Source organism: Trachemys scripta, chromosome 3 (genome assembly GCF_013100865.1).
Source record: "Trachemys scripta elegans isolate TJP31775 chromosome 3, CAS_Tse_1.0, whole genome shotgun sequence".
Taxonomy (NCBI): Eukaryota; Metazoa; Chordata; order Testudines; family Emydidae; genus Trachemys; species Trachemys scripta.
In genome coordinates, this window is record NC_048300.1 from 44,792,550 (window position 1) to 44,814,806 (window position 22,257).

Genomic DNA, 22,257 nt, shown 5'->3' on the forward strand with positions numbered 1-22,257 from the left:
CAGACCAACGGGGAGGCGCTGCAGTGGAGGCTCCAGGTGACTATGACAACTGTTCTGCTCAGACCCTAGACCAGGAGAAGAGGAGGCTTGAAGCAAAACAAAACATTGAAACTACCTGAAAAACTGCCAGAACAATGACGTTGAAAGAAAAGGGATGGGAGCAGTGTGAACTACCACTGTTTGCTGCCAGAGAGGCAGAAGATCTGGTGGCAAGCAGGAGGAGGAAGCATGGCCAGTACAAGCTGCTCTGCAGCTTTGAACCTCTTCTGGTAGCTGCAGAGAGGGGACAGCAGCAATGTATAGCAGAATTGTGGGAGATGCTGGGCTGCAGAAACATCTTGCAGCTGGATGTAGCAGGGACCATTGAGATAATAGATTCATCCACCTGGGGATATGAAAAGGCAATGGGATCATTCCAGTTGATCCAAAACCAGGATGGTCCAAGGCCAAAAGAGAGTCATTAGAATGAGTTTTTCTTTCTCTTACTTGCCTCGGTGTTCTGGGCACAGGAGAGGAAAGGGAGATAAATCCAGAAATCCAGCAGACCAGGATTTCAACTGTGTCTCCTTTGAAAAAGGTCCTATATTCATATTCTGAATTTCTGGGGCAGGTTGTGGAATGCAGACTGGAGGAGACTCCATTCTGCAGATCCAGTGATTGCCTGCTGGATGCCAACCAATCTGCCTCTATAAAGAGCTTACCGCCTGAACTGATGCCAGATTTTATTCTGCCCCTTTTATTAGCATCATCATGACCTTTTGTGCTCTTGTAAACACTTTGTGGTCCCATGTTTGTTCTCACTGGCCCTAGCAGTAATGTAACTGTCTATCACCAAAATGTGTTGATGTATCACATATTACTTCAACTAGGGTAAGGAGAGCTAGCCAAGTGACCCAGGGCTCCAGCAAATTTATATTTTGATTTGTCTCATCCTGGCACTGTTGACCCTGAACAACATAAAGTGATAGGTAGGTTACCAAACCAAATAAGCTGACATCCTTGGTAACCATCTCTTGGTTCAGTTGTCTTATTGTGTGTCCTTATTTCAAATGGTTTATGGATCTGAATTCTCCTTTCTGAGATGAAAGAAAAACTGTTTGCGGTTTGGATGATAGTAGATTAGAGTTCGAGGGCTTTTTGCTTCTGAAGAGTCAAGAGTGGGAATTTGGGATTGTATTGCAGAGAATTTGAGTCTGTAGGATTATGCTCATCTTGAGACATGGTTTACATTATGTGTCTAGCTTGACATTTTCTCTTGTTGGAGAACAGATGCACCAGACTCCTCAGGGGAGCAGACACCTGGGCCAGGCTTTAGGGAAAGCATGTTGAAGGTTGATAATGCCAAAGGCTAGTCCAGATCCCAGGAAGATAAGAGTGGGGTCTACATTTAAAAAGCTTCTGGAGATGTGGCAATCTATACTGAAGACAGGATCCCTACATGCACAAAGAAAGGAGATGAAGGGAATGAGGACATGGTAGGAAGGGAGACTCAAGAAAGAGTCATCCAAAGGTCCAGCACTACTACTACAAAGGCTTCAGAAGTAGAGTCTACCCTTTGTTAGAGTTATAAAAGAATAACAAAATTATCTTTACTAACCAAGTATTGTTCCCCATGTGGAGTATCCTGTAGCCATTGATTGAGGCAGACAGTGCAAGCAGCTAAGCCAAGCCTGCATCTGTGCTAGAAAGGAAAAAGGCTGCACCGGTGAAGGTTCTGTATGTAGATCCAGAGGCTGAGAAGCTGGAGGGGTACTTGTAGAGACAGGGCTGGACCAGAGCTAAAGCTGTAGAGATTGTTGGAAATGGCTGAAAAATCCTGTCAGAAAGAGGCAAGCTTAGAACACGCAACTCTGCCTTCCTGGAGCCTCTCACTGGAACTGCACTGTTACTGCTCCCCTCTGGAGCTGCTGTGTCTTCCTCTGTGGTGTTGGTGCAGGGAAAATCCCCCAGCTGGAGGCTGAAAGAGCTGCAATCGTGGACAGAGCTGAGGGAGCTGTTGTACCACCTCTGTAGCAAGAACCAGTAAAGGCGCTATTAACAGGATTATTTGCAGAAGAGAAATCATCCTTGGAGCAGAAGGAGCAAAGTTTCTCCTGTAAGCAAGACTGAAAACAGAGCAAGAAAATTGAGAAAAGGTGGCATCTTCTGGATTTCCTTTTCATTTTGGAGGGCTCCCCTGCCATCTTGGGGCCTTGGGCAGAAGATGACCTGCTACATGCTGTGGAACCAGACACCCATGAATAGGGTGACCAGATGTTCCAATTTTATAGGGACAGTCCCAATTTGGGGGTCTTTTTCTTATATAGGCTCCTATTACCCCTCACCCCCTGTCCTGATGATTTTTCACATTTGCTGTCTGGTCACCCTAGCCATGAAAGGCCTGAAAACTTCCAAGAAAAAAATGCCTTAAAAGGAAAGTCTTGAGATAAAGACATTTTGAGTCATGTCTGAAAATGTAAAGGGTCTTCTCTGCTCTGTGACTCAGAGGCCCACTTGCTGAAGCTGCCATGGGGCAGAACAAACTGGGCACTTTCACAGAAGAAGAGCCAGACAGGTCTGATCCTACCTTCTGAAGCTGTTGAGCAGAGGAACATGCATTATTGTAATGTTGAGCATTTCTCCATTGTACACAAGCTATTTCACCACATTTATTTAAATGCATCTAATGTGTATGATTAACCAAACTATTCAGTTAGTTACATTATTAAGAAAATTAACACTTTGGGGGGCAGTAGAGTGAGGGAATGGAGTGTGGTTCACCACCTCAAAACAGAGATGGGTTCCGGAATTGCAAAACTGAGAATTGGACTTCCTCAAAATTCAAGGATGTTCATATCTTGGGCTTTGATTCAGTTCTGCAGAGCCAGCCATAGAGTTACAATCTGGGTTCAATTCCCCACCCCCAAATATTAGGGGTTATTTGGATCTAGCATTTTGGTATGGGCCCAGCTCTACCTATTGGTGGTGCTCCACACTTCCCTGAGGTAGCCTGCGGTTAAACTGATACTCTCCTTTCCAGCCAAAAGAGCTAGTAGCAGCATGATGGCTCACCTTTACATTCAGTTTTAATAGGGTCAAATCAGTAGGATTTGAAGGCACCTGTGTCCAGCGTACATCATCATGAACAACTGTGGTGATGCCATGGCCCTCACATGCTGCAATGATGAGTACAATTGAGAACATGAATAAAAGGATAGGGAAACTGACGCATGCAACTCTTGTCAGGATCCCAGGTTGGCTCTCTGAACATAGGCACCAACTTCTGCTGGTGCTGGTGGGTGCTCGACCCGCCTCTCCCACAGGCCCCGCCCTGACTCCACCCCAGCCCCTCCTGCCCCGTCCCCATTCCAACCCCTTCCCCAAAGTCCCCGCCCCAACTCCACTCCCTCCCTGCCCCATTGGAGTCCTTCCCCAAATCCCCGCCCCGGCCCCGCCTCCTCCCCTCAGTCTGCCACGTTCCCACTCCTCCCCCCTGCCTCCCAGAGCTTGTTATGCCGCAAAATAGCTGTTTTGCGGCGGCAAGCGCTGGGAGATAGGGGGAGAAACAGGGACACGGCGTGCTCAGTGGAGGAGGCGGAGGTGAGGTGAGGCGGGGAGAGGGGTTTGGCTGCCAGTGGGTGCAGAACATCCACTAATTTTTCCCCGTGGGTGCTCCAGCCCCGGAGCTTGTTTCAGGTATTATGTTTTGCTTAAACTAGTCAGTTAAGCATAAGTCCACACACCTGGCCTCCTTTCAAAGTCCCTTGTGCTGGGGGCTGTCATGGAGGTGATGCAAGGCTGGTTAACGCAACCCTGAGTCCATCAGGGCTCCTGCTGTATCCAAAATACTCCTGTGGGGTTCCCCTTATGTGTTCTATAGCCACCTTGCCTCTATCAGGGTAACAAAAAGAGGGCCACAGGGCAATGCTGAATCGGGCCTTAACCGTTAGTCACTTTTTTCTTATCTTCTTATATTGCAGCATTATAATATCTCTTCAAACAGAGATTCCAAACTCCAAATAAACAACTCATCCTGTAAACAGGCTTATCCTGATCAGTCTCTAGTCATTGTTTTTCAGTAAACAAGAATGTTGTTGTAAGTCCTGTAATTTTTATGACAGACCAGTTTTCCAGCAGACTGCAGTATAACTGCAATTATAACCGCCTTCTGTTGTGAGGTAATGAACCACTCTCTATCTCCTCTCTATTGATATCCTAATAAAGCGCACACACATTCAAATCAACAAGAAGTGAGCTATAGGGAAACGGTAAACTATTTGTAGACCACAAATTTGGATTTTGTTTAAAAAAAAACCCCAAAACACTTTTTACAAAACTAGTTACATAAAAACATTTTAATTAAACTGCAAGTTCCTATAAGTACAGAGCTTGTTTTATTTCTGTCTTCTAAGTATCATGTCTGTAATCTGGTGCTATACTACTGATACAATAATAAATATTTTCAATATCATTTCAATAAAAACAGGATTTTTTGAAAATTTAAAAACTTCCCTATGAATATCAAAGAAAGACACTATGACCACCCCGGAAAACCAAAAAGCAGCACTGATTTGAAACAAAAGGTGAAGCCTAGTTTCAGTGTCCATGATAAGTGAAGTGTAAACAGTAAACTGAGAACATAAATAGTGAAAAATATGAGATTTGAAAATTTGTATGTTTTTACAATCCATCCATCCATCATAACATTTATTTTAACTCAGAAGTTTTATTTTGATAGTGCCCCTTTACATTAATTGTCCTTAGTCATTTAAAACAATACAAATATTTGCACATAAAATGAATCTGTTATGCAAGCAGCAAGTGCATTCATGATACAGTGGAACCTGCTTTTATGGCTTGCTGCTATCTGAGGTCACTTGTGTTAACAGCCAGCAAAATCTTAGTCCCTGTGAGACTTCCTATCTCCTCCATATTAACTCACACATTAGTAGGTGGCCACCTGCCTAACACATTTTCAGCCACCTGCAGACCTGCCCAGCTGTGCAAACTGCATTGCAATCAAACTCCTAAGGCAGCCAGAAGGAGAAAACTTCAAGATTAGGTATTTTTAAAAAGATGTAAAGAATGTTACTTGGCTCAGTTGTGATCTCTGCATACTGCCCTGTATCCATGGGAGCTCTGAGAAGCACTGTGCTTCATTAGAGCACAATACTTTCTGGAGCTCATGGGTGTGCAGGAGAAGCACAATCACTTCACCACCTGTTAGGAGGGGACAGTGGTCAAAGACCCATCTCTACTGTCCGCAGTACTTACATAGTCCCTTTTATTGGTATCTGAACACCTCATGGTCTTTAATGTATTGATCCTCACAACCCCCCATGAGGTAGGGAAGTAGTTTTTCCATTTTACAGGTGGGAAACTGAGGCAGAGAGACTAGCCTAGCACCATAAACAGGACTAGCCTTCCTTGCACAGTCATTGCTCAGGTAAATGCAAAATGTCTATGAGCTCAGACCCTTTACGGAGTATCCTTGCACTTTTCCCCTTCTGAACCTGCACAGGGGCCAGGCATAATCTTGAGAGTAATGTTTTATATTCATATTCTAAGGCTTGCAAAAGTAAAAGTATATTAGCAGTGCATGGGTGAAAGTTGTCTGAATGGTTTTTTTCTCATGTCTTACTGTAGTCAGTAGCTACCTATTATAATGCACAAAAGACTTGAACACTAAAGTGGCAAACTGTTAATAGCCTTCTGTGTATGTATTTATTACTTATATGTTTATAATAAAATAGTTGCAGTTCCGATACTGTCCCTATGCATATTTCCCCTGTAACATAAAACCATGCCTTCTCACTTCTGCATCACACTAGTAATATATCAATAGCTCTTATCCGTTCAGCACAATGTTAACCCTTTCATATCTGACACAAAATTAAAACAGCATTAGGACAACAAATCAATCAATTCATTTTTAATGCTGGTCAAAATTATTCATTGTGAATAAATCATCTCATTGAAAAATCTAAAAAGGGCTAAATTAATCATTTGTGAGTGAACCTTGATTTCTGCTAATATATTTGGTACTGCCTTACATCTTGGATAATTTTCAGCCATTGGGTTAATTAATTAAACAAATAAATAAAACACAATAACTATTATAGTCACCACACCACCCACAAGTAATCAAGAAACTTCAACTCAAAGAAAGTAAAATATGTGCACATTGTCTCTTAAATATACAGAGACACATTCTATGGTAGATATACAGTACACAAAACGTACTTATTTATGCACAAACGTGAAGCACATATTAACTGGGTTTGAGGAAAGAAGCAGTAGTATATTGCCCAATGAGAAGACACTTCCTGAGATTGCGCCATAACATACAAAGCTGTGCCAAACTAAGCCTTCAGCTTTGGGCAATATGTTAATGGCCTTTTTAAAATTGTGATGAATTATATAATTCATTTTAGGGAATTTTTAAACAAATCCCATTCATTAAACTCCGGAAAATTAGATTTTTACTACTGCCCTCCTGAGTCTTCACAGACTACATAGTTCAGAGGGTCAGCTGTTGCATACTCTCTTTGCTGCCAATGGAGGAGTTTGGCTCACACAAGGGACCAGGTCTTCAACATACAACACCAGGGAGAGAGCTGACTATGCAGTGGAAAGGCATCCAACTTAGAGAGGCGATTCTACTGGCAAAGGGAAAAACAGCTAGCCAGCTCCAATATATACCACCAAGGAGAGAGGGTCCCCATGTCTCCTGTGATCATTTTGTAGCAGAAAAGATTCCAGAGTTTTTCCCCACACCGAAACCAGCCCCCCTCTTAGAGGCTGCTGAGAAGAGCCCCAGCCTGTAAAAAAAACCATTCCCATCCAATAAAGCTGCTTCTGCCCCACTCCCAATCCTGAAGACTATTCCTGCCACTGGCAAAAAAAAAATCCTTCATCCAGTAATGGCTCACCCTGCAAAGTGCAGGTGCTCCAGCCCAATCTACCAAAGCACTTAAGTACATGCTTAACTTTAAGCATGCGAGTAGTCTCCCTGAAGTCATCAGGGTTACTCAGATGCTTAAAGTGTTTGCAGGATTGCAGTACCATGCAGGATCAACCCGTAAGGGACCTGGAATGGCAAGAAGAGGGAGAAAGAGAAACTACTAAAAACAGCCAAACAAAGACAGAATACTCAATGGTAATAAAATGACAAAAATGGATTTGGGTAAAAATACCTTCAAGCTTTTGGGCTACATTTTATTTCTACTGCTCTTGAAGTAAATTAAAATTTGTACACACACTATTTAGGCCATTTACACACAAAGATGGATATACTACACAGTACCCAACTAACATTTTTCAGCTTGACAAAATAAGTTATATACATCTTGTTTTATTACATCTCCCTTCAAACTAGTAGTTAGCAACATTTACCTGTGAGCATAGTAGTGTCAGTAAACTCAGCACTGATGATGGGTACACTGGGACCATCCTCATTGTATGCTTTCAAAATGTACTTCTCAATTACACCTATGACCCCAGCAGGTTTGTCCCAAGTCACCTCAATGCTGTAACCATTTATGCTGTGAATTCTTGAGGGAGTTGGCACATTTTCTGGGACTGTAGAAGGATAAAATAGAAAATAGAGAAAATGGCAGTTCTGAGAAGACTATTGCCCCTATTCTTCACTTTTAATGGCTGCAGTAAATCAGACTGAACCATTAGCATAAATACAATTTATTAGAGTTGTAACTTTTCAGCATTGATTTAATATGACTGCACATCTTGAGCCATTCAGTTTAAGCTATATTTCAAAACCATCAAAACTCCATCTACATAACATTCTTTCTTGTCTAGTTCAGGTTTTCCAAAAACATTTAATGTATCAAATGTGATTAAACATCACTCATAAGAAGGAGGTGGATTGTAGGCGGCTAAGAAGTTCAAGCAATATAAGGATGTAACTGAATGAAGCAAGAGGATTAGACTGTTATACGTAGGGGTTTGGCACTTATCTCTTGGGTACATCAGCCACTAAACATCACAAATGCGAGCAAATTCTCAAAATTCCAGTTTCATTTTCTAAATTAAAGTATTTAAGAATAATTTTAAAAGCATATGAAAATACAGTGTGATGACCTCCAGACTATCTCTGGGTACTCTCTTTCACTCAGGCATAGTGTCGCAGGTGAGCCCTGCCTCACTTCTCTTTACCCGGGTTAGAAACGGGACCAGACAGACATAATTATCAAAGAGCACCCCCCTTTCTGAGGGTCTAATGTATTAACGACAGTCATAAGCATAAGCAGGAGCTCACTAGATACAGGTGGGGACCTTCAGTTCAACTAGCAGTCTCTGGCTCCTCCCTTCAGAAAACTCTTCTTTCCTGTGCCTTAAGGGTGCTGAGCAGGCCAGTCTTTCCCTGCCAACATCTCCTTGTGTCTGCCCTGCTATAAGGGACCAGGCAGCATTTATTCTGGTCTCCTTTTTGCAGCTTCCTGGCCCCAGGTCTTTAAAGAAACAGTAATGGGATTTCCTCTCAAACACTTCTTACTCGCAGGATTGCTTCCTCTCTTCCAATATCCCTTGAGTAACTTGTATATATAATTGGACCTTTCAAAGTTTTAAAAAGGCAATGCCACATGACAGGGCGGGCTGAGCATTAGGCCCCATAACCCTTAAGGCACAGACCACTCCATCACATATGAAAATAAATTAATAATTGCATACGACTGTCAGAAGTAAAAACTGAACTTGTGCAAGGCTTTTTGCATTAGCCTTTGCTTTTAATCACTTCAGATGATTTTTAAAAAAGAGAATAAAGATGTTTAAAAGAAGCTGAAAGGCAACCTCGTGTACACATACAATCCCTAATAAAAAATTCATCCCATTTCCCATAACCTTTAAGTATTTATTAGATATTGTTATACCAAATAAAGGTCTGGCCAATAACGACTTCATCACAGATGACCGCGCAAGGGATGCAGAAGAAAGGCCCAAGGAACACTACGGCAGAATGGTGGATGGCGAGTTTGCTGTAAATGCTTGTGGACTCCTAAGGCCTGTCGATGAAGATCACTCTGCTTTCCCTACATCAAATATCCTCTTTGTGGTGACCTTATTGTTTAGACTCATTAAATAAATGCAACCTTTGTTGGAGGTGGGAAGGACCCTGGAATGCTAAGTGTAAAAATGTTTGAATGTTTGTGGTGTCTATGGAAAGTAACAATGTAATACTCTAGGATAGCTTCTGGTTACTGAGAATACTACAGCAATATATTGTTTTTATTAGTTCTGAAATATAGCACAGGGCAAAGTAAGGTACAAGATAGCAGATGGTCTTTTCATAAGGGACACAACAAACCTGACTCAAAAATAATTAAATAGTGCAATTATTCTCCAGCTCTTGGGAGCATGTAGCTGCTCAGTGTTGTGGTCAGATTGTAAATATAAATTTATGGTAAAACTTACTGTGGTCAGATAATTCATATAAAAATGGCTGTATATGCTTTCTTCTGGGGGGAAGACAAAATGGTGACATTAAGCTGCATAAACAATGTATTTGAAAGTCAAATATTTACTCTGGTGAACATGTTTAAAGCATCTTTTGCAATGCAATTATATTATAAGTATTTTTTTTAAAGAAGAGTTTGGTATAATTGGGGAGATCATACAATAATACTGTTTGACCATCATCTATCAGTAGAACTCTCTGAATTGTTGGAGTACAATTTGGATCTAATTCATAGTGATAGCAGTCTATGGACACATATTTCACAGTGTGAGGAATCTTCAGAAAATTGCTAGCTCAACAGGGTATAAAAAAGCCTACTGTACAAAAAAGGGAAGTGCCTCCAAATTTCCTCCATGAAATTTGAGAGGTTAATCTTTTTGAGTGAACACACACATCTGTGTGACCCATCATGAACTGTAATGCCAACTATGCACTATATTTTTGCTTTGCAATGTTTTTCGTGAGTCCTGTGTGGCCTTGCACTTTAACAGTCATCACCAGATGCCTTTTTTCTAGCAGACGTGTAATTTGACTAGAGGTTTAGATTTGCATATATCAACATAAACTGAGTGTGTAGCTTATATTCATATATGTTCATGCTAAGATAAAGCAATACAACCTTTTAAATATCTTTCATTTTACATAATAAATATGGTGTATTATAATTAGAAAATACCTTGAAATATATTGTGAAAAATGCCTATTTGTGCATTTCATAGCTACAATAAAATATTGGTATGTTATTAATCCAAAATGTCAAACATTTTTGGTTCCCCTTAAAATATTCTGCAATTTTTACTATTCACTGTATATACTCGTTCATTAGCCCATTCGTTTATAAACTGACCCCCCCAAATGGATAGCTAAAAACCATATGACCCTTTCATAAGCTGACCCTCTATTTCAGGGTTTGGAAAACTTTGGCTCCCGGACTGTCAGGGTAAGCCACTGGCAGGTCGGGACGTTTTGTTTACTTGGAGAGTCTGCAGGCATGGAGCCCCTACCTCCCTGTGGCCACGGTTCGCCGTTCCCAGCCAATGGGAGCTGCGGGAAGTTCCCATTGGCTGGGAACGGTGAACCGCGGCCACAGGGAGCTGAGGGGCTCCATGCCGGCAGATGCTCCAGGTAAACAAAACGACAGTGTATTAGATCAGGGATTGGCAACTTTTGTCACGCGGCCTGCCAGGGTAAGCACCCTGGTGGGCCGGGCCAAGCACCCTGGTGGGCCGGGCCAGTTTGTTTACCTGCCGCGTCCACAGGTTTGGCCAATCGCGGCTCCCACTGGCCGCAGTTCGCGGTTCCAGGCCAATGGGGGCAAATGGGAGTGGTGGGAAGCGGCACGGGCTAAGGGATGTGCTAGCTGGGCCGCGTGCCAAAGGTTGCCGATCCCTTATTAGATCTTCAATTCAATGATTCCATAGAGTTTAAAATCATCACATTTTGGTGTAGACCCGTTTATAAGCTGACCCCCGCTCTTTGATGCGTCACTGTTTTACCAAAAATATTCAGCTTATGAACGAGTAAATATGGTAATTAAAATTCTCATAGTGGGATTTTCTCCAGCAAACAGCCTAACATTAGATAATTCATAAAACAGATACATTTAGAAACTATGTTTACCTGATTCTCTTGTCCGACCATGACTCCAGACACTAGACACTGATCCTCCTTCATTTGAGGCAACCACTCTATACAGGTATTCTTTAAAAAAAAAAAAAAAAAAAAAAAGAGTGAACTCAAGAACACATTAATGCAGAATGAAATAAAAGTGTAGCATTTCATTTAAGGGCCCAATGTGTTACCTGTAAATGGCTGTAGACCACTCTCATAAACACTCTGCTCTTTGCCTCGGTAGACTAGGATGGAGTCATTTCCCCTGCAGTTAACAGCACTGTCAGTTGATAGGCATCCGTCCAGATTGACTCTGACAGCACCGCTGGACACAGATGCCAAGTTAACGACAGCACCTCGTGTAAATTCAACATCCTTCATGCAACCACCGAAACCTAGCAAATAGTAAGGGATTAGTATCACATAAAGGGCTTCAGTTGTTAATTAAGAATCATTTTTGTTCCTTGCGATGCTACATTTTCTGCGATAAGAGGAGTTGGGTGTAAATGTTAACTTTCAATTTATGTTTGAGAAATGATTATTTCCCCCCACACACACCTTTTACATATTAAGCTTGTAAGGACTCCTAATGTTCCAGTGTTGAATTCCTGCCACACTAAAGTATATACTTATTATTAAACATTCCACTCTCTGTGAAAAAAAATCCCCAAACTTTATTTTGCCTCTTCATATGTTCAAAAGTATTAACATAAAATCAGTGACTAATATTGATTTTAAGTTTGGGGTCAGCCCTCACATTTCATATTTTCATATTCCATAAATTTGCATTATATTCGTAGTCACTTGAACTAAGAAGACCCTATGGACAGCAAATATACTTGCATATAGAGGAAACATGAGCATAACAGAGATTGTCATAACTGGACCATACTTGGTACCTCATTCACAAACATAGCATAAAACATAACCCAAGACCTCCCAATCATAGGCAAAATCGTAAGTGACTTGAACACTAGAAATATGGCTTATTACATACATTATAAATATATTAAATAGAGGAGCTGCACCAGGGTTTTTGCCACCCTAGGGGGCAGCGCTCCTCCTCTGAGCATTCAGTGGCGGGGGTCCTTCTGCTCCATATCTTCGGGGCACTTCGGCGGCAAGTCCCGGAGCGAGTGAAGGACCCGCCGCCGAATTTCCACTGAAGACCCGGAGCGGAAGGACCCCTGCCGCCGAATTTCTGCCGAGGACGGCAAAATGCTGCCCCCCAAATCCTCCCACCCTAGGCGACTGCCTAGGGTTACCTAGTGGAAGCACCGGCCCTGATAAAATATAGTTATTCACAATAGGAACATTTTAAAATAGTGTAGTTGTACAATTTTCTTGACATTTCTATGATTTAATTTACAAAGGAAATGCATCTCTTCATAAGGCGATGCAAATATAGTACTATGATTAGGGCTCTACCAAATTCATGGTCATCGAACTGTGAAATCTGGTGTCCCTAGCATGAAATTTGGTCTTTTGTGTGCTTTTACCCTATACTATACCGATTTCATGGAGGGGGAGGGGGGGGAAGACCAGTGTTTCTCAAATAGGGGGTCCTGACTCAAAAGGGAGTTGCAGAGGGGTCACAACGTTATTTTAGGGGGGTTGCCGTATCACCATTCTTATTTCTGCACTGCCTTCAGAGCTGGGTGGCTAGAAAGCAGCGGCTATTGGCCAGGCACTCAGCTCTGCAGTCAGCAGCACAGAAGTAAAGGTGGCAATACCATAACCATGTCTTCCTTACTTCGGCGCTGGTGCTGGTTCGGCCTTCAGAGCGGGGCTCCCAGCCAGCAGCTGCCGCTCTCCACCTGCCCAGCTCTGAAGGCAGCGCCGCCGCCAGCAGCAGTACAGAAGTAAGGATAGCAGTACCGCAACCCCCCCAATAACCTTGTGATACCCCTCCCACAACTCCTTTTTGGGTCAGGGCCCCTACAATTACAATGCTGTGAAATTTCAGATTTAAATAGCTAAAAGCATTAAATTTATGATTTTTAAAATCCTATGGCCGTGAAATTGACCAAAATGGATCAAGAATTTGGTAGGGCCCTAATTATGATTTGAATATGGTACAATAGCCAGTAGTTAGAATAATATAAAATAATATGGTAACTGGAACAGAGACCTTGATTACTTTTAAAATTAACTCTGGAAATTAAAAAATAGATTGCTCATTCTCTCATGCATCAATAACTATAATATAGCTCTTGGGAAAATCCTATATTTCTATCTAAGGTATTTTTATGGCCTTCATTACCATAATATCTGAATGCCTCACAATCTTTAATATGTTTTCCTTACTTCGACCCCCCTGTGAGGTTAATCTGAAGCACAGAGAAACTAAGGGCTTGTATACACAAATATTTAGCTCACAGCAAGCTGGGTTCTGACTCTATCCCTCACACGCCTGCTGCACTCTTACTGTCCATTGTGGACCCTACTTTGATCTAGTCCTCTTCTAAACAAACTGTTAAAGTGCATCAGCAGGGTCCACAATGGACAGTTGGAGCATGGCAAACTAGTAAGGGGTAGATTCACATCTCTGATTACTGGGAGCAAAATGTTCATGCAGACAAGCCCAAAGTGACTTGCCCAGAGTCACAAAGGAAGTAAGTCTTTGGTGAGACAGGGAATTGAATCCAGGTCTCCTAAGTCCCAGGCTAGCACCCTAACTACTGGACCACTCTTCCTCTCTATTTGTTATTGAGATAGTATTCCCTATAGCTCATTTTTAATCCAGTTATTAAATTAATTATTTTGATGAATGTAGTATTGTTGAGAGGTGCAAAATGAACAGCCATGGAAACTGATGTCCTTTGTTTATCCTAAGACAGTTGCAGCACAGAAAATGATAGTGTAAGCATCCACAAACATCCCCACATTGATCTGTCCACACTGCCTCCACAGGTGAGATAATCATTCATGGATTCTAACTGAACTTCCCAACAAGGCTTGTAATAAATGACAATTGTCATATGGCTTTGTGAGGTAGATACCTTATTTGTGATGGGGAACTGAACAATGCTCAGAAACTTATGTCAAATAGACCATTGAGCAATCATCAGTTGGTAACAACATTTGGTCTCTGAAGCCAACTAAGCTCCCATGTATATCCCAACAATGAAAATTAGAATTAATTCAAAGGTGTACTTTACAGTAGATAGTATAAAGCACAAAACATGAAATTAACACACCAGGATCTATTATTGACAATGTATCATTCTGCGGATTATAAATACAAGTCTTGCAACATCAGCTACTTTCAAATTTGAATTACATTAAGAGAAACAAACAGTAACACACATTACAATACTTTCTAGATTATGCATCCTAAAATATTACCTAGAAACGTGCCATTTTAGTCAAATTTTCTCTTTCTGACAAATGCTTCTGTGACAATCAGTGTTCAGACACCCCAAAGGGAGAACAGGGAGGTTGAAACCCAAAGAATAAGCAGTTGAACCAACTTATTTTATAAAATGTTATTGTGCTATAAAAATGTGTTGAGTAAAATCTTTTATGAAAGCTTGTAACTTTCTAAACTTAAGAATCTTTATGAGCTATGTATACGGGTTATGGTTATTTGTGTATAGAGAGAAATGAGCTCCTAAACTTCAGCTCCACTTCACAACAGGACAGGGAGAGGCACTTCCCAGTCAGGTGTTTACACATAATCAGATCCAAGTTACTACCTACTGTCTAGTATCAGAGGGGTAGCCGTGTTAGTCTGAATCTGTAAAAAGCAACAGAGGGTCCTGTGGCACCTTTAAGACTAACAGAAGTATTGGGAGCATAAGTTTNGAAACCCCCTCTTGACTTGAGAGCTGGGATGTCTCAAAGTTTTTCCATTAACTCTAATGGCCTTGTTATTTCCTGGACTAGACAGTAGGTAGCAACAGAGGGTCCTGTGGCACCTTTAAGACTAACAGAAGTATTGGGAGCATAAGTTTTCGTGGGTAAGAACCTCACTTCTTCAGATGCATCTGAAGAAGTGAGGTTCTTACCCACAAAAGCTTATGCTCCCAATACTTCTGTTAGTCTTAAAGGTGCCACAGGACCCTCTGTTGCTACCTACTGTCTAGTCCAGGAAATAACAAGGCCATTAGAGTTAATGGAAAAACTTTGAGACATCCCAGCTCTCAAGTCAAGAGGGGGTTTCCACAGGTGGAATATACAAGAGTCACCATGGACTGAGGCCTGGTCCACACTAGGAAATTAGGTCAATATAACCACATTGCTCAAGGGTGTGAAAAATCCACACCCCTGAGTGACACAGTTAAACTGACTTAACCCCCAGTGTAGACAGTTCTATGTCAACAGGAGAATTCTCCCCTTGACCTAGATACCGCCTCTCAGGGAGGTAGATTACCTGTGCTGATGGGAGAACCCTACAGCTGCAGTCTCTACAGTGTAGATAAGCCCTGAGAGAAACATGGTGGGAAGCCTTTTAAAAGCAAGCTTGTGCCTAAGGTTTTGCATCCAGAAACTGAGGAACAGCCTTTGGGCAGGAAGCTGTCTGAGAAATGCTGGATCCCAGCTATAGTTAGGGGATATTTGCTCTCCCTCACCACTTCATCTTTGAATCTGTGTTTTTTCTATTAAGTAAACCTTTTGTTTATTTTTACCCCAAGCAGGTCTGTGTTGTACAAACTGAGTGGAACATGGGGGCCAAAGTAAGCTGGTATCTGGGTGGCTGGTTTCACATCTTCAGGGGTGACAAATCAAAGGAGAAAAGTCCAAATGCCTAGTAGTTAAGAACTCAGGAAGGACGAATCTGGGGAGACTTGAGACTAGATGGGCTATTGGTGTCATCCTGCAAGATGAGACTTTGTGCTTGTGGGCAGGCTACTGGTGTCAAGGATCTGAACCATAGCTGTACAGCATTAACACACCCCGAGCTTACAGGGCAGGCAGTGACAAAGCCCTTTACTGTTCCTCGTGATCACCAAAATGTCACATATTCTCATTCCTATTGGTCACACTGATAGGCTACAGTTGGGAACATGATAAAGTCAAACAAGTTAAAAATATGAATATAGACCAATATTTTCAAACATGGGTGCTGAAAGATGCTCATTTCAATCCACATTTGGGCACCTAAATAGGTGGCTTGTTCCTATTTCAAGTCAGTGAGGATCCAGCACTTCTGAAAATCAGACCAAATTTACTTAGGTGCCTAAACATATACTTTAGACACTCACCTTTAATAATGTTTGGCCCTAGATTAATTGTTCATAGATCCCTTGGCTACAGGAATTGGGAGTGCATCAACTCAGAAGTGATACCATCTGGTAAGATATAGCGTTAATGGGACATGAATAATGGATAATCCTTTTGGGCCAGAAAAATGATGTGCATAGGGTCTGGGGTAGGTTATAATGTATTATGATGCCTACAGCTACTGAATACTAGAAAGAACATGTATTAATTACTTGTGAATCCTAGTACTTTGGGTTGATTTGAACCTTTCCATATCTGTGAATTCATAAAGCTTGAAAAATTGTCTGCCTAATTTACTTGAATACAGATATTCAACATCAACACATGTATTTACCCCACTTGAAGATGTTCAATACTGAATACCAATATTAGACAATTCACATATAATCTACTGACTACCATTTGATTGTTTATGATAGATTAAAATAAATTATGAATAATGAATAGCTTCATAAATAACGGTTTATTTGCAAAGACCTTGTTAAACAAAACAAAGAAAAAGAAAAAAAAGGTAGAGGCCAAAATTCATGGGGCGGGGGCAGGTTAGTTTAGGGCCATGTTGCAGGCATTTTGCATCCAGATGGTCCCTGACCAAGGGCCACAGATAACTCAGTGTTGAACAGAGCAAAGAAAGGCTACTCTGTTTTACACTAGAGATTAAGCCTGTCCCAGAACTGGGAGGGGGGTAGGAGATAGGGAGCACAAAGGTGAGTTGAAGTAACTTTGTCTCCCCCTCCTCCCTGTTCTGTGCCAGGTACAACTGGCTGATCCAGAAAATCTCACTTAAAGTATTCACTGAATACAAAATTCTGTAACTACCTCTAGCAATGCCTGTGAAATGATTAATCAGCTCCCAGTAGCTGCTACATATAGCCATGTCCTACTCAATGGAGAGCATTCCAGTGATCTAATGTGCCTATCTTGTGTTTCACTTGTTGAGTGTGTTATCTTTCCAGATTATGGAGGGGACTTGTGTGGGTGGAGTGCTGTGAAAATCTCTCTCTTGAAGATTTAGCTTTTCTGCCTGTGCAGCTGAAGTTAGCGCGTCTCATTTTTCTGATGCAGCTGATCTGAAAGATTGCTTAAGACATCATAAGGGTTGGAGGATTTTGATAGTATACAAAAATAGGAGTGATCATTTAGTGTTCATATAACATTTAATTGATATAATTATATATACACTACTTAGACTGTAAGATTTATTTTTATACTATGTCTATTGCCTAGAAGACAGCAAGATAAAGTACCCTCACTGGATTCTACATGGGTGATACTTCTTTTACCCAAAGGCTTATGATCTGGTGTCTGCCTACAAGTCTTGCAGAATTGGGGTACTGCTAAGGGAAATTAGGGAATTATAACATTTGCCTCTTGAAGATGTCAATATACTAAAAGGGCACAGACAGCCCAAGCTTAACTTAGGTCTAGTGAAAAACCCACACCCCTGAACAACGTAATTGTTGTTGATGGAAGAATTAAGTCGCCATCTTGGTGAGGTGGATTACCTACTTCAATGGGAGAACGCCTCCCATCAGTATAGGGAGTGTCTTCACTGAATTGCAGCTGCGCTTCTGCAGCATTTTACGTGTAGACAAGCCCATATTCTACCTAAGGCCACATCTGCACTAGAGGTGCACACCAGCGCTTCTGTCAGTGTAACTTGTGTCGCTCGGGGGCGGGGTTCACACCCCTAAGCAATATAAGTTACACCAACAAAAGTGCTAGGCAGACGTACCCTAAGCTAACAGCTCTGATCAGGAACAACTGATATGTAAATTAGGATGCAAACATCTTGACTTTGCAGGCAAGCTAAGGGGCTGGTAAGATCTAAGTGACCTTTGAGACGTTAGGCTTGGAGCAAGAAGTTTAGCTAGATGGGGTGGACAGATGGAAATGTTAGCAGAAACATGGGACAATAACAACAGTAGGGAGAACATCTGTATTTCCCCTTTAGACTTGAAAAATACTACATTGTTTAAATGCACCCTAACACTGTACTGGTGCATACATTTAGTACCATCTCAGAGCAAAGACAGCTGTCTACAGAATTACTAACACCTGTTCCTGCAATGCTGGATTTCCCTTGGATTTCCTTACCTTGTTCTAATCCTAGTTCTTTATAGAAATTCTGTAGCTCAGAGGGGATTCCCCCTACATAGACTGGAGAGTTTACTTTCAGTTGCTGAGCACGAGGTTCCAAAACATGCTCTGTCAATTCATTCATACTTGCAGAAACTCTTGAGCCTTCCTTCTTCACAGCTACTCTCTTCCAGTTTCCATCACAATAGGACAGCCCCGCCCAGAGAGCCACTTGTGTAAAAACAGTGCCAGTTTTTAACAGGAAGCTCAGAATTCCACTCTTCAGTTCAGCCTGTATTTTAAAATAAAAGAAAGATTTCAAAAATGACAGCCACAGAGGAGGAAAAGGTCAATGTGTTACTGACATTTAAGACATTCAACTGAAGGAAAGGTACAAAAATATTTTTCCTTCAAGTAATTGTAATGACAATGCAATTGTTAACATAGGATATAACAACTGTAGCAAGTACACTTCTATCAATTAATGACACAATTTGACATGTAACAAAAAAATTCTATTTTTTTGAAACCTATTTAGGACTTCAGTATCAACAGCAGCATAATTGACTGAAAAGAAAAGGACAGCTTAAAGTAGGACTATTTCTATTTGACTTTTTTGAAAATGACAAAACACCATTTTCTTCTGTCAATTTAATTTTTGGAAAAATGTGACATGACAATAAGGAAATTAAATGTCAGACCTGATTAAGCTCCTTTTAATTATCTAGTGAATGCAATTTCAAATTTGAACAATAACATATTGATTCCATATTTCATCTTTATTGTTTTATATCTCTCAAATAATTGTTTCTGTATGTATTTTCTAGATTAATATATCAATTTTGAAATATGAATATATTTTACCTAAATTTTCATTGTGGAAGTAAAGTTTCCATATGCTTTACTGACAAATTATATAATCCTGATTGTCTGAGATGTACCAGCAAGTATGTTTTGAGATTCCAAATTGGCTACTACAGAACACTGATAATTTAAAATATGGTAGTTGTGAATACAAAAAAATAAAAAATAAAATAAAATAAAATAAAAAAACAAAGGATAAGCCCACAGAAAATACATTTCATTTTCCAAGTCAAAATCTTAAGTGACATATGATTTTAAAATATAAAGATAAAATATAAAGATAGAGCTATAAAAATATACATCTTTAAAATTCTTTTGGAAAAAGATGTATCTTTTTGAGAAATAGAGAATACCAATGATATCTCACATTAAAGTATTTATATTTTGATTGCATTTTAGTAACAATTACTCTAAGTGTCCAAAAAATGCTAACCTACCCCACAATAAATGTGGTTCTTCAAGATGCTGTAGTCAGTGTGGATCACATGCATCTCATTTGTGTAATATCTGGGATCTTTTGAACAGCTGTGTCAGTCGAGACGGCAAATGCACCCTGTGCCTCCTTATGTTCCCATGTGAGGGCACAAAGGGTGGAGCGGCTATGACATTCCCTCAATGACGTCATAATTTTAAACTCTGGGTAGATGAAGACTCCAAAAAGAAGGCACACTGGACAGGTCATGGGATTGACACTGACTACAGCATAGAACCACAGTTACTGTAAGTGACTGTGCTTTTGTCTTTGAGTATGAGTCAGTGTGAAACCTACTGTAGGTGACTGGCAAGCAGTAAACCTCAGAAGGATGGGAATGAAGAATTTCAGCTGCATCAGTCAAACAGTGATTGAAGTACTCCTCTCCTGAACTTGGCATATGACCTAGCAGCTAAGGTGCAGGTATAGTGCTTGACAAAGGTCAGTAGGTTATTCCACATTGCCGTGTTACAGACTTCTGATGTTAGCACATTCCTGAAGCAGGTGGAGGATGTTTGTTCTGTGGTGGGGGGAGCCTTGACGTTCAGTGGGAGAAGTACAGCAGCTAGTTGGTAACACAGCAAGCTACACTGTGTAATCCATTTCTATATTCTTGTTGATGAAATGGCCTGACCTTTAGAACACCCAGCTGTGGCTAGAAATAGATATGGTGACAGTCTGAACAGTTTGTTCCTGGCAGTATAATAAAGCAAAGCCCTAGATACATCTAGTGTATGTAGTTTCTTTTCTCTCAGTGCAGAGTATGGCTTCAAGAAGAAGACAGGCAGGTTGACTGACTGGTTTAGATAACATTCTGAGACCACATTAGGAATGAAAGAAATAGGGTGACCAGACGTCCCGATTTTATCGGGACTGTCCCGATATTTGCTTATTTGTCCCCCACGTCCCGACCTACCTTCGGTCCGGACGCAAATTGTCCCAATATTTTGCCTCCGCTCACAGGCAGAGCGGAGCCCGGAGGGGGCTCGTGCCCCCCCCCGACCATAACTCCACCCCCTTCTCCCCCCATTGGATCCCTCCCCAAATCCCTGCGCCCCCCAGCCCCACCCACTCACTGCCCCATTGGATCCCTCCCCAAATCCCCGCCCTGGCTCCGCCTCTTCCCCAAGCACACTGCATTCCTCCTCCTCCCCCTCCCTCCCAGGCTTGCTGGAGGGAGGGGGGAGGTGGAGACGGAGTGGAGGCAAGCTGGTGGTGGGGCAGGGTGTGCAGCTCGGAGGCATGCAGTGGAGGCATGCTGGTGCGGGGGGGGGGGGGGCTTTTTTTTCTCTGCCCCCACCCCTGATATTTCACCTGTGTGATCTCGTCACCCTAGAAAGGAGTGGGGGCTGAGTATCACCTTGTCCTGTGCAATGTCATATAATGTGGTTCAGCCAGAAATGTTTGAAGCTCACTCACTTTTCTGGCTGACACAACTGCAACTAGAACATGGCATATGCCATTTTGTAATGAGACTTCAACACTACCTCTTATGGAATAATGCAGTTTTTAATCTGTTACAGTTTGTTTATATCACATGCTTCAGAGGAAGGTGCGGGGAAAAACCCTGCAGTGGGCAGCTATGGAATTATCTGCCCATAGAGAAGTTGGCAAAGTGCTGTGACTTCTAACCTATTTTCCAGTGCAAGTTTGTTTTGATCAAGGCTCCCAACGACAGCACCATCATTTATGAGCAGCGTGCTATAAACCTCACTTCCACTCAGTGTTAACTTTTTTGTGTGAGCTTAAATACTCAGAGAACACTTCTGACATCCTTATGTGTGTTTGTAACATCGGACTGCAAGAGACTAGAAAATGTACTCTGCACATAGCACTCCTTGAGGTGAGGGGATGAGGTGAGATGAAAATTGCTAATGGAGGCAGGGAAACATATTCAACCACACATTTCAGTGCAGTAATGACCAACTGAGTTGTAACACCTACGTTGACTAAAACGGAAAGTGACTTTAGAGGGGGAAATTATTTTTCTCTTTGCTTACTTTGTGTATTTGACAATGCTTTTTGTACAGTCATTTCCTCTTTATAGTCAGATAATCATTTTTATCTATTTCTGTGGGACTTACACATAAAGGGAGAAAGAAAAACACTTAAAAATAAGAAAATGTGGCTGTAAAGGAACAAAAATGGTCAGGGGGCAAGCATAATACCCAAAATTAAATTTAAAATTGGGAATAAGTCCATTTAGTTGCTGTTTCATTTGTAAATTAGAAATATCCTAAAAATCAACACAAAGTGCTTTTTGTTGCTATTTTCTAATTTATGACAGAAGTTTAAAGAGGAAAGAGAAAAAAGTTTTAAATACATATCGGTGAGTGAAATGACAACTGACAGCAAATATGATGTATGCAGTGTTGTTGTAGCTATGTTGGTCCCAGGATGTTAGAGAGACAATATTAGAGAGATATTACTGGACCAAATTCTGGTGGTGAGAGAGAGAGAAGCTTTTGAGTCTTCTTCAGGTCCGCAAAACCAACTCAGGGCTTGTCTTCATTTCCGCACTAAATCAGCGCTGCTGCGATTGATGGAGTGG

General features: G+C 41.4%; 1 protein-coding gene across 1 annotated transcript in view; it reads right to left on the reverse strand.

Moving 5' to 3' along the window:
- Positions 1 to 22,257, reverse strand: part of USH2A (usherin) — a 548,586-nt gene that overhangs the window by 324,527 nt on the left and 201,802 nt on the right. The window contains exons 26-29 of the mRNA XM_034764482.1: positions 18,389 to 18,662; positions 11,257 to 11,460; positions 11,075 to 11,155; positions 7,375 to 7,560 (exon numbers count right to left, since the gene is read on the reverse strand). Coding sequence (XP_034620373.1) covers positions 7,375 to 7,560; positions 11,075 to 11,155; positions 11,257 to 11,460; positions 18,389 to 18,662 — 745 coding nt within the window. The remainder of the gene's footprint in view (positions 1 to 7,374; positions 7,561 to 11,074; positions 11,156 to 11,256; positions 11,461 to 18,388; positions 18,663 to 22,257) is intronic.